We start from the raw sequence: 12957 nt of genomic DNA, 5'->3' as shown, positions 1-12957 counted from the left end.
ACCTGGGGGTAATAATAGACTATAATATGACTCTGAACCAGCAGTGTGATGCTGTAGAGCCAGTAGGGCAGATAATACTGTGGCATGCATCAATCAATGCATCTCCAGCAAAACCAAGGAGGTGATTCTTCCGCTCTACTCAGCGCTGGTGAAACCGCAGCTGGAGTACTGCATTCTGTTCTGGGCACTGCACTTTAACAAGGATGTGGGCAAGCTTGAGAGAGTCCAAAGAAGAGCTGCCCGTATGATCAGAGTCTTACATGGCAGGCCATATGAGGAAAGGCTGAGGGATCTGGGACTCTCTAGCCTGAGGAAAAGAGGGCTGAGACTGGACCTAGTAGTAGCTTACCACTACATTAGGGGAGTACATCAAAGGCTTGGTGAGCAACTGTTCACCAGGGCACCCGAGAGGAGAACCAGGAGGAATGGCCACAAGCTCCTGGATGATTGATTGAGGATCAACATAGTTTTAGGCTGCATCAACAGAAGTGTTAGGTGCAAGACACCAGAGGTGATACTGCCTCTCTACTTGGCACCAGCTAGGCTTCATCTGGAGTACTGCGTGTAGTTTTAGGCTCCATATTTTACAAAGGGCTTGGAGAATTTAAAGAGGGTCCAGAGGCAGATGACAGAAATGATAAAGGACTTTGAAGGCAAGTCATATGAGGGGACGTGGAAGGAAATAGGCATGTTCAGCTAACAGAAAAGGGACTTAAGAGGAGACATAATAGCAATTTTAAAAAATCTGGAGGGCTGCCATAAAAATGAGGGAGAATGTATTTTTTCTCTAGTTGCAGGAAGCAGGATGTAGACCAATGGCTTGAAGTTGCAGCAAAGCAGATTTCAATTAGATATCAGGAAAAACTCCTTCACCTGTTAGAAAAGTGGAACAGATGCCATGGGAAGGTATGGACTCTCCATCACTGGACATTTTCAAGAAAAGGTTGGACAAGCATTGGCTGGGAGTTATCTGGTATACTATGGGAATTCCCACATTTACTAACTTCTGGTGGCCTGCCAGTAGCCCAGTGGGCCAGAAAGAGCAGGTCCGCTGGCCAGATTCAGCCTGCAAACCATGTTTGACACCCCTGAATGACCCAGCTAGCACGGTGTACTGAATGGTCACAGATGTTAGTGTCTAGGCTTGTTTGCAGACAGTAAAAACCTAGCTGAGCTTTTATTACTAAGAACCAAACTAGTCTCTTTACTGTAAGAAAAAGGGCATTAGGAGTAGTAGTATAATATCACAGATGGTATCCTGACAGCATACGCACAGACTGTCTAAAGTGAGGGAGCCTGACTTGACCAGTGATACTCCACTCCTGACAGCATTTGACAGAGTTCAACACTAAGCGAGTCCTACAGCAAGCTTAAACCTAGAAAACAGAAGTATTTTTTAACAGTACATAATTAACCTAGACATTAATTTCAACTGTGCAACTTGTAACAAGGTAAAGCAGAACTCAGGAAGCAAGAGAGGATAAAATACTTACTTGAACAAAAGTGCCACTCACACTTGCAAGGAATTAATATGCAAGCAATGCCAACCCTTGTAAGTCAAAATAGACATATCCTGCAAAATTCCACTTGCCTTGGTACAGGGCCCATTTGTCAGCACCTTCTAGAGACATCATGTTTATTCCTAAAAGTTTATATCTTTCTTTGCCCCCATTTTCCTGAGCAGGGACCAGATCAGCCCGTCTGCCAGGACCCCCTCAGGTGCCGGGGGAGGGTCACCCAGGCCAGGTCAGTGAGGATCTAGTCAGGGAACTTCTGGAGGGACTGGATGTATTTAAATCAGCTGGTCCTGACGACCTCCACCCCACAGTGCTTAGGGAACTGGCAGAGGTCATTGCGGGACCCCTGGCATGGCTTTACAAGCACTCGTGGTGCTCTGGGGTGGTGCCAGAGGACTGGAAAAGGGCCAGTGTGGTCCCCATTTTCAACAAAGGGAGGAAGGAGGACCCAGGAAACTATAGGCCAGTTAGTCTTACCTCGATCCTGGGTAAGGTTTTTGAGAGAATTATCCTGGCGCATGTCCGCAAGGGGCAGCAGAGGAGGTTATGCTTAGGGGCAACCAACATGGGTTCATTAGAGGCAGGTCCTGTCAGACCAACCCGGTGGCCTTCTATGACCAGATCACAAAATCCTTGGACGCAGGTGTCGCAGTGGACATAGTCTTTCTTGACTTCAGGAAGACCTTCGACACCGTGTCTCACCCCATTCTCATTAAAAAACTAGGGGCCTGTGGCATCGACACCTACACAGTCAATTGGGTCACTAACTGGCTGGAGGGCCGCACCCAGAGAGTGGTGGTGGATGGGTTGTTTTCGACCTGGAGGGATGTGGGCAGTGGGGTCCGCCAGGGCTCAGTCCTCGGACCCACGCTGTTCAACATCTTCATCAGCGACTTGGACGAGGGGGTAAAAAGCACCCTATTCAGATTTGCTGATGACATTAAGATGTGAGGGGATGTGGGCACGCTAGAAGGGAGGAATAAGCTGCAATTGGACCTAGACAGGTTACAGGGGTGGGCAGATGAGAACAGGATGGGTTTCAACACTGACAAGTGCAAGGTGCTGCAGCTGGGGAGGAAGAACCAGCAGCACACCTACAGGCTGGGGAACTCCCTTCTCGTCAGTGCAGAGGCAGAAAAGGATCTTGGAGTCATTATTGATGCCAAAGTGAACATGGGCCACCAATGTGGGGACGTGGTCAGGAAGGCCAACTGCACCTTGTTATGCATCCACAGATGCATCTCAAGCCAGTCCAGGGAGGTGATCCTCCCCCTCTATGCGGCACTGGTCAGGTCGCAGTTGGAGTACTGCGTCCAGTTCTGGGCACTGCACTTCAGGAGGGATGTGGACAGCATGGAGAGGGTCCAGAGGAGGGCCACCTGCATGGTCAGGGGGCAGCAGGACAGGCCCTACGAGGAGAGGCTACGGGACCTGAACCTGTTCAGCCTCCACAAGAGAAGGCTGAGGGGGGATCTCATGGCCTGTTACAAACTAGTCAGGGGGGCCAGCAGGCATTGGGGGAGTCCCTGTTCCCCCGGGCACTCCCAGGAGTGACTAGAAATAACGGTCACAAGCTGGCAGAGGGTAGATTCAGATTAGACATTAGAAGGCGCTACTTCACAGTCAGGGCAGCTAGGATCTGGAACCAACTTCCTAGCAAAGTGGTGCTGGCTCCTACCCTGGGGGTCTTTAAGAGGAGGTTAGATGAGCACCTTGCTGGGGTCATTTGACCCCAGTACTTTTTCCTGCCAGGGCAGGGGGTAGGACTTGATGATCTGCTCAGGTCCCTTCCGACCCAACCTACTATGAAACTATCCACTTTGCAGCTGAGAAAAGCTTTAAAAAATATAGCTTGTGAAACAGTTTCCTCAACTAATATTTGGCTTATCACAATCATACACAAGGAGGCTACTGGCTATGATTACAAAGAATGATTCAGGTAGAGACCAAAGACTGCCACATACGAAAGATCCATGTATTGTAAGGCTGAAAGGGACCTTGGAAGATCATCAGGTCCAGGTCCCTGCACCAGGCAGGAAAGACAGCTGGGGCTCAGGTGACCCCAGCGAGGTGACCATTTGGTCTCCTCTGGAAGATTTCCAGGGTAGGCGATTGCATCACCTCTGGAGGGAGCTTATTCCACAGTCTGGACACCCTGACTGTGAATAAGTTTTTCACTTTTGGTGAAAAAACATTCACCTTTGGTATAACTGTATCACGGAGGCTTATTGAGTCTATGATCCACCTAGACTCCTAATTCCTTTTCCATAGTGCTGTCATTGCACAGCCACTGGCAGTAATATTTGAACACTCGTGGCGTACGGGCCAGGTCCTGGACGACTGGAAAAGGGCCAGTGTGGTCCCCATTTTCAAGAAGGGGAGGAAGGAGGACCCAGGCAACTATAGGCCAGTCAGTCTCACCTCCATCCTAGGCAAAGTCTTCAAAAAAATTATCAAGGCTCACATTTGCAAGAGCCCGGCAGGACGAATTATGCTGAGGGGGAACCAGCACGAGTTTGTAGCAGGTAGATCATGCCTGACCAATCTAGTCTCTTTGTATGCCTAGGTTACAAAACACCTGGACGCAGGAGTAGGGGTTGATGTCATATACTTAGACTTCAGGAAGGCCTTCCATGCGGTATCCCACCCCATACTGGTGAACAAGTTAAGAGGCTGTGACTTGGATGACTACACAGTCTGGTGGGTAGTGAATTGGCTAGAGGGTCGGACCCAGAGAGTCGTAGTGGATGGGTCGGTATTGACCTGGAAGGACATGGGCAGTGGGGTCCCTCGCTCCTCAGACCAGTACTCTTCAATGTCTTCATCAGCGACTTGGACGAGGGAGTGAAGTGTACTCTGTCCAAGTTTGCGGATGACACAAAACTGTGGGGAGAAGTGGACACGCCGGAGGGCAGGGAACAGCTGCAAGCAGACGTGGACATGTGGGTGGAAAACAACAGAATGCAATTCAACAAGGAGAAATGTAAAGTGCTGCACCTAGGGAGGAAAAATGTCCAGCACACCTACTGCCTAGGAAATGACCGGCTTGGTGGAATGGAAGTGGAAAGGGATCTCGGAGTCCTAGTGGACTCCAAGATGAACATGAGTCGGCAGTGTGACGAAGCCATCAGAAAAGCTAATGGCACTTTATCGTGCATCAGCAGATGCATGACGAATAGGTCCAAGGAGGTGATACGTCCCCTCTATTGGGCGCTGGTCAGACAACAGTTGGAGTACTGCGTGCAGTTCTGGGCGCCGCACTTCAAGAAGGATGCGGATAACCTGGAGAGGGTCCAGAGAAGGGCCACTCATATGGTTAAGGGCTTGTAGGCCAAGCCCTACGAGGAGAAACTGGGGCACCTGGACCTCTTCAGCCTCCGCAAGAGAAGGTTGAGAGGCAACCTTGTGGCTGCCTATAAGTTCATCACGGGGGCACAGAAGGGAATTGGTGAGGTTTTATTCACCAAGGCGCCCCCGGGGGTTACAAGAAATAATGGCCGCAAGCTAGCAGAGAGCAGATTTAGATTGGACATTAGGAAGAACTTCTTCACAGTTCGAGTGGCCAAGGTGTGGAACGGGCTCCCAAGGGAGGTGGTGCTCTCCCCTACCCTGGGGGTCTTCAAGAGGAGGTTAGATATGCATCTAGCTGGGGTCATCTAGACCCAGCACTCTTTCCTGCCTGTGCAGGGGGTTGGACTCGATGATCTATTGAGGTCCCTTCCGACCCTAGCATCTATGAATCTATGAGTCATCCAGCCACGTGTCACCCAGTTTGTATCTGTATTTTCAGTTGTTCTTCCTGAGGTTACTACACGGAAGAACAGAGATAGTTTGGCAGAATTTGTTCGTAGTAAATCCATGCTGCCTGTTTGTGATTGGCCTTTCCTTCTCCAGATTGTTGTATTTCTTTATGATGTGCTACTGTATCTTCCCAGGTACTGAGGTGATGCTGACTAGTCTATCGTTCCCTTGGTCCTCCTCTTTTTTAAGAGGAGTACTACATTGCCCCTTTTCTAGTCTGGCCCTTTTCCAATGACTCTGAGGTCTCTTGGCCAGTTCCTCCAGTACCCTGAGGGTTGGGAAGTACTGTATGTGGCGCATGGGGCTGGTCCACGCTCACAAGCAGCACTGCAGGCTGAATGTCAGTGGTCTGTGGGTGGGATCTGGCTCATGGAGCTCTGTCTTTGACACTGTTGGGTTAAGAACATGGAGAAGGCAGGGTAGCTTTTAGGGATGTGCAGAGCTTCAGTCCCTGATTAAGTTTGGCAGAGATTCAGCCCGATTTGATGGCCGAATCTCTGAATCAAATTGGGAGTCCCTTTTAATCTTTCCAAATCGAATCAGAACCCTCCAAATTGATTCGGAAAGATTCGGCGATTCGGACATAGATACAGCTTTAAATGTTTTCTACATACCTCATGGGATCAGGTGGCACATCAATGCTGCGATGGTGGGGCAGATGGAGCGTCCCACAGGAGCGCAGGGGGCTTCCCAGCGCACTGAGCAGCAGACCCAGAAGTGGACCAGAAGCTCTTCCGGTTCACTTCTGGGTCCACCGGGGAGTGTGCTGGGGGGCCCCCCTGTGCCCCACTGGCTCGGTGACTGCTGCCTTCTGGGTCTGGGGCAGCACCCAGGGTCCCCCACGGCCAATCACCGAGCTGGGGAGATGCGTTGCAGGGGGCCGACAGTGTGCTCCTCGGCGGACCCAGAAGTGGACCAGAAGTACTTCCGGTTCACTTCTGGGTTCACCACCGAGCACGCAGGGGGCCCTCCTCAGGGATGCTCCATCCGCCCCAGTATTGCTGCGTTTATGAGCTACACCTGCTTGGTAGAAAAAACATTTAAAGTTCTGTCTGTGGCCAAATTGCTGATTCTCTGAATCAGCACTGAATCTTCAGATTTGGATTCGGCTGAATTGAATCAGAACAGTGATCCGAATCAACGAATCGCATCACTGTCCCCGATTCAGGCCGAATCCAAATTGAATATGGCCCGTTTCGAACATCCCTAGTAGCTTTGCACCTTATAGACTATATAAGAGATGCCTAGGTTTTCATAAGCAACATCTTACTTAAGAGGCTATGAAGGGACTGCAGGGAGCAGACCTGAATAGAAAGCAGTGATTTGAATACAAAACATGGAAGGGGTGAAAAGAGAAGGGAACACTGCTCAGAGTTAACAGTGGATAGGAGAGAGAAAAACGAAGCACTTAATCCCCATGTCCTCCAGTGGGTTATAAAAGTTAAACCAGGTAATGGGATAAGGATCCATAGTCTTGGTTTTGTGCATGGGTGCTCAGTCCTAGGCCAGCAAGCCATATCTGGCATATGTTATCTGGCTTGCGGGGCTTCCCATGGGTTTGACGTTTGGGAGGAGAAGAGGGGCACTGCTCCCTTACTGCCAAATTTCTTGACCCACGGGGAGCCCCATGGGCCAGATAGCACAGCCCTGTGTCCTACTTTGGGCTCACGGGGCCTGATCTGGGCATGCAGAGGAGACAAAAGATTGAGCACCACTGGTTTACACCACACCTAACACATTCCAGCTCAGGGATGATATCTGTTCTTCAGTTTCTTGGTTAAGTTGTTTTTTAAAGTTTTGCTGTGTAAGAACAGCTACTCTGAGGTCAGCAGCGGTATATCTTGGGAAGGTAGTGTTTGGCCACGGGTTTGCGTATCTTTCTAGAATTGATGTCAAATCAGCATTCGTTTATTCATTGATGTCTAATGTAGACAGCAGTGGGGTACTGAAAGCAGGAGATGGCATATGTGATCTTAGATGATAGGTGAATGGTTCTTGGATGTTATAATTAGTGTTATTTGGTCCAGTGATAATATGATCTGTGTTGATGGGGCACAGGTGGCATCTAGGTCCAGAGAAGGTCTGGTGCCTTGTATAGGAGGAGTTAGGTAGTCTGTTGCTAAAGGGCCTTGTTACACAGTAATTTTAGGCAGCTTCTGGAGCTCTTAATCCCTTGACCGGCTACACATTAACACCTTTGAAGTGATTTAAAACGCTTGTTATTTGTCTTAGTTACACCGTTCGGGGCAGGATTAACTCTAGTTGCCTAATTTTGCTCCTATTCCATTAAGGTGTGGCCATTCTCCACAGCTATTCTGCCCAAGTTGAAGTCCTCCAGCATCCCAGGATGCTGTGGCCCCTCCTGAGTCAGGGTGGGGATGCTGAGGCACAGCAGGTCTTGTCATATATGTGTGTACTTTGTTTGATAAATCGAGTTAATGAAAACAGGTTTACATACGATTTCCTTTCTTTTTTATCTAACACCTTTAAACCACCTTCACTTAAAAATTTCATCAGTGACCTGGAAGCTGAGATGTAGTTTGCAGAAACACCAAGCTGTGGGGAGTAGTAGTTATGCTGGAGCTCAACAAGGGCACATGCAAAGTCCTGCACTTAGGAAGAAACAGTTCCACGTAGCGGTACAGGCTGGGGGTGACGGGCTGCGCAGCAACTCTGCAGAAAAAGACCTGGGGGTGACAGTGGACAAGAAGCTGACCAGGAGCCAGCAGTGTGCCCTTGTTGCCAAGAAGGTGAATGGCATCCTGAGCTGCACTGGTAGGAACATTGCCAGCAGATCGAGGGAGGTGATTCTTCCCCTCTGTTTGGCACTGGTGAAGCTACATCTGGAGTCCTGTGTCTGGTTTTTGGGCCCCCACGACAGAAAGGATGTGGACACATTGGAGAGAGTCCAGTGGAGGGCAGAAAAAATGGTTGTGGGTCTGGGGGACAGGACTGGTGAGGAGAGGCTGAGGGAACTGGGCTGATTTAGTCTGCAGAAGAGAAGACTGAGGGGTAGGGGTGCACCAATAGAGATTTTGGGGGCCAATACCAATAACTGATATTTAAGAAGGCATATGGGTCAATATAAATCCTATACAGCTGCCTTCAGGTGGTAAGTCCAGTGTAGTGGAAGGGGAGGGAAGGGGCATGGGGGGGGCAGATCAATGCCCCCTGTGGTAAGGGAGGGGGCAGGGGCAGGCGTTGCCAAGGAGGAGTGGGGGGGCGTACAGGACAGATCTGCAGCTCATGGGGTGGGGGTGGTTCCCGCTGCTGCTTACACCCTGGGAGGGTGGGGGGGAGCGTGTGTGCCCCTGGATCTGCCCGGCACAGGGCGGGCTGCAGCTGCGGGTTGGAGCTGGAGCCAGTGCTGTGCAGGGCTTTTCTTGCCCGGGGCTGGGCTCGGAGCTGGCTCCAGCGGCCCTGGGAGGAGGCTGCAGCCACAACAGATTTCACTGCAGCTCCGCTCCCGGCCCTGTGCTACTGCCTGGCACAGCCGTGGCTTTTCCCGGCAGTTGAACAGAGGAGGGGCATTCAGCCAGGGCTGTGCTGGGTGGTATCATGGGGCTGGGAGCAGAGCTGCAGCAAAATTTGGGGTGGTTGCAGCCTCTTCCTAGTGCCGCCAGAGCCTGCTCTGAGCCCAGCCCCTGGCAATTTGAACCCTGTACAGCCCTGGCCACCCCACAGCTGCAGCCTGCCATGGAGATCTGGGGGCACACTCCCTCCCCTCCCCTCCCCCCCTCCTGGGGTGCAAGTAGTGGTGGGAGCTGCCCCCACCCCATGAGCTGCGGCTCTGTCCCACGCCCCCCTCTTCCCCCCACCCTGCCCTGGCTGGGCAGCACCAGCCCCCTCCCTCACTGCGGGGGGCATTGATATGCCCCCCCACACCCTTTCCCTCTCCCCTTCCCTTCCAACTTCCCAGCTGGAGGCAGCTCTCCGTGCTGCCAGCTCTGCTCTGTGCTGTGCTGCAGCTATGTGCAGCATGGGCATTTATCGGCCAAACGATCATCCCCATAGGGACAATATCCAATATAGACAGTTTTCTTCATATCAGTACCAACCTGATATCGGACTAATGTATCAGTGCATGTCTACTAACAGAGGATTGAATAGCAGCCTTCAATTCCCTGCAGGGTGGTTGCAAAGAGGATGGAGCCTGGCCAGGGTCTCAAGTTGCAGCAAGGGAAGTTGAAGGTAGATGTTAGGAAAATCTTTCTCACTAGGTGGGTGGTGAAGCACTGAAACAGGCTTCCCCGAGAGGTGGTGGAGTCTCCATCCTTGGAGGTTTTATAAATCCTGGGTAGACAAAGCCTTGGCTTGGATAATCTAGTTGGAGCTGGTCCTGCTTTGAGTGGGGGTTGGACTACATGTGACCTTCTGAGGTCCCTTCCAATCCTAACTTTCTATAATTGTATGATTACACTGAAATGCCATTTTTGTACATTTTCACTGCTCTTCAATTTATAATTAAATACTGCTTGTCTCAGATAATTGAAAATTTATCTTCAGTAAATTGGAAATGAAATATTTACTATCTACTAATAGTAAAAATGTGTGAAATTAGTAACCTGAATAAATGTAAATTTAAAGCTAATTGCTTAAATAAGAAATTAAATGCGTGCGTTTTTGGATTCTTATATTTCTAAAATACTTCCATTGATGGTCTTTGAACTCAAATAATATTGTATATTATATAAAATATGTGTATATTATTTGCATTGAGATAGCTGGGAAAGTTTTCCTGAGATTTCAAAAATGTCCCCTTCCCAATTGTGAAGAAACTAAGACCAGAGAGAGACAAAGGGAGAGGCACTTTCCCTTCCCTTCTCCACAGAATAGCCATTAACTTGGGTGAAAGAAACCAATTCACTTCCCAGCTTTGCCAGTCTCCTGGATCCTGGGTAAGTACCCTGACCTCCAAGCTACTGGCTATTCTGGAGTGAGTCTCTCTTCCTGCTAAAACTGTTCCATGCTGTAAACATGCTGTTTTCTGGGGGAAAGCGAAAGGGAATGAGAGGGAGAGACTGAACTGAAACACTGGCTTGCATCCATAAATGCTTCTCACGTAAATCCCAGGATGTCATCCTCCCACTGTACTTAGCCTTGGTGAGGCCGCAGCTGGAGTACTGCATCCAATTCTGGGCTCCACAATTCAAGAAGGATGCTGAGAAGCTTGAGAGAGTCCAGGGGAGAGCAACGCTCATGATCAGAGGGCAAGCGAATAGGCCTTATGAAGAGAGGCTTAGAGCCATGGGACTCTTCAGCCTGGAAAAGTATAGGTTCAGGGGTGACCTCGTGGCTGCCTATAAGTATGTAAGGGATGTGCATCAGGATCTGGGGGAATGCCTGTTCACCAGAGCGCCCCAAGGGATAACAAGGACCAGCGGTCATAAACTTCTCCATGACCGTTTTAGGCTGGACATAAGGAAAAACCTCTTTACTGTCCGAGCCCCCAAGGCCTGGAATAGACTCCCTCCAGAAGTGGTGCAAGCACCTACTCTGGACTCATTCAAGAAACAATTGGATGCTTATCTTGCTGGGATCCTTTGACCCTAGCTGACTTCCTACCCCCGGGACAGGGGGTTGGACTTGATGATCTTCAAGGTCCCTTCCAGCCCTAATGTCTATGAAATCTATGAAATAATGTCTGTGAAAAGTAGTACCATATTTTGTTTTAAGGATACACATGCACACATACTACTTGTGTGTGTGGGTATCAGCATGTGTTAATAAGCACCAAACAACCAATGAGAATCAGTCTTTCTTTAAAAGTCTTAAAATTCAAATGCAAAATGAATTCAGAATTGATCAAGTTCTGGTTAAAATTGGTTCATCTGACCTCAAAGTAATTTAATCCGCAATCAAATACAATGAAAAGATGAAGCCTTGGGGTTAAAACAATGAAGAAATATTTAATTTAGAAAGTCGTAGATGTATATGGTAGTCAGAAAAGAAGCAACACCTTTGCAATAGTCATTATAGTTCTTGGGTTACTTTTTCCAGGGGCACAAAAATGGAAAAAAGCCATGGAAGGATGCAAGTGGGATGCTTGAAACATTGGGTACTTACTAGTGCAAGGGCTCCAGACCTTCACAATTATGCTCCTTCACTACAGTTTAAAGAGTGAAAGTACTTAATTAGGCCGTTACCTACAGCTGATGAGCTCCAAGAAGAGCGAAACCTTTTAAAATAGGTCCTGTAGTATTGGCCTAACAAGCTTTCCAAGTGTTTTGTTTTCATTTTTGTGATTTAGTAAAGGAAACCAGAAACCAATGGAATCCCCCAAAATAATCCAGACTCAGCAGTGACTAAAATTGAAAACAAGGAAGGGGGAAATAATTTTTTCAATTATTTTCTTTCAATAGTTTCTGTCTGGAGAAAATGAAGATGTAGAAAACTAACTGAAGTGGGGAGGAGAAAAAAGATGAGGGTAAGAGAGACACAGGGCAACAGTAAAATAGAAAGCAAGGAGGGAAGAGAAGAAAGAAGTGGAAGAAATGAAAATAAAAGAATTTGCACAATTGTTCTTACTGTTTAGAAGTTCTCTATCCTTCCCTCTACACAGTTTTGGATACTAGATTTCATGTGAAGTCTGTCACAGGGTTCATCATGAAATAATTACATATAGTTTTATTATAGCTGTTGCAATTTGCAAAGGGCTTTGAGGATATATGTAAATAGAATAGTGCTTCACATTTTATCAGTTTTTCAGTTCATTTCATACAGCTATAATTTTGAAGGTTAAAAGGTGCTGAATTAAAAAAAATCCGTGTTCCTGGATGTTTTTTGTAATCAGTGGGCATGTCTACATGTGCACTAATGCACTTTTTCTAATGCGCATTAAATTTAGTACTTCCAAAGTGAGGTACTAAATAAACGTGCGTTAGGCAGCCCTAATGCACATTAGCACATTTGCATGTTTTTTACTGATGCTTTATGTGCAGTAAACTTTTACTGCTCATAACGTAATGTCATGGTTTTTTACATGATGTTTTAAGGCACAGTAAAATAGTCTACTGTGCATTAGAGCGCATGTGTAGGTGTGTCCAGCATGTCCAAATTCTAGGTAAAATTTTTAACATGTCAAATGAGAGGCCATTCATCCAAAAGTGGTGAGGAGTAAGGATTTCTTTTCATGCTTAAATTCCTTTTATAATCCACCTGATTCACATTCTGTTTTTTAACACACAACACTTGAGTCCTTCAATACTTCTGTTCTTCACAAGTACATGGTATGCTTAATATTGTCAGTAGTTACCTCTTTTCTGTGTGAAATTTGATTTTCTTCCGGTAGATTGAGGCAAGCTCCTTAAGCTGCTAGCATTCAGGTGATGAATCAGGGCCTGATAGTATGGTTGTTATTGTTATTTACTCAGTTCCACAGTAGGCTTAATTCTGTTGATATTAGAGCTGAAATTATTCAATTACTATGTAATCCATTTGATTATTCATAGTAGTAATACAATTCAACCGAATACCCCCCACCACCCCGCACTCCACTGCAACCCCTCTGCCAAAAGACAAACAAAGAAAAACAAGCCCAGAGCTCTTTGTATACCACAGAGATTTGCTAATCATCCTGATTTCAAAACATCATAGGAAAGATTGTTGGTAAGAGCAACTATTTTTTCCTGTTCTCTAA

At 47.8% G+C, this 12957-nt stretch overlaps 1 protein-coding gene across 13 annotated transcripts in view; it reads left to right on the top strand.

The window, feature by feature from the left end:
- Nucleotides 1-12957, top strand: part of DTNB (dystrobrevin beta) — a 296518-nt gene that overhangs the window by 11372 nt on the left and 272189 nt on the right. For 10 of the 13 annotated variants that reach the window (XR_009462220.1, XM_019497687.2, XM_059727623.1 and 7 more), the window contains exon 4: nt 792-906. The exons of the other annotated variants lie outside the window; for them this stretch is intronic. Coding sequence is in view for 9 of the 10 variants with exons in the window: in XM_019497687.2 (XP_019353232.1) it covers nt 899-906 (8 nt within the window). In the remaining variant the exon portion in view is untranslated. The remainder of the gene's footprint in view (nt 1-791; nt 907-12957) is intronic. 13 annotated transcript variants of the gene reach the window in all.

Source organism: Alligator mississippiensis, chromosome 1, assembly GCF_030867095.1.
Source record: "Alligator mississippiensis isolate rAllMis1 chromosome 1, rAllMis1, whole genome shotgun sequence".
Taxonomy (NCBI): Eukaryota; Metazoa; Chordata; order Crocodylia; family Alligatoridae; genus Alligator; species Alligator mississippiensis.
This window is presented reverse-complemented; position numbering and strand designations above follow the sequence as displayed.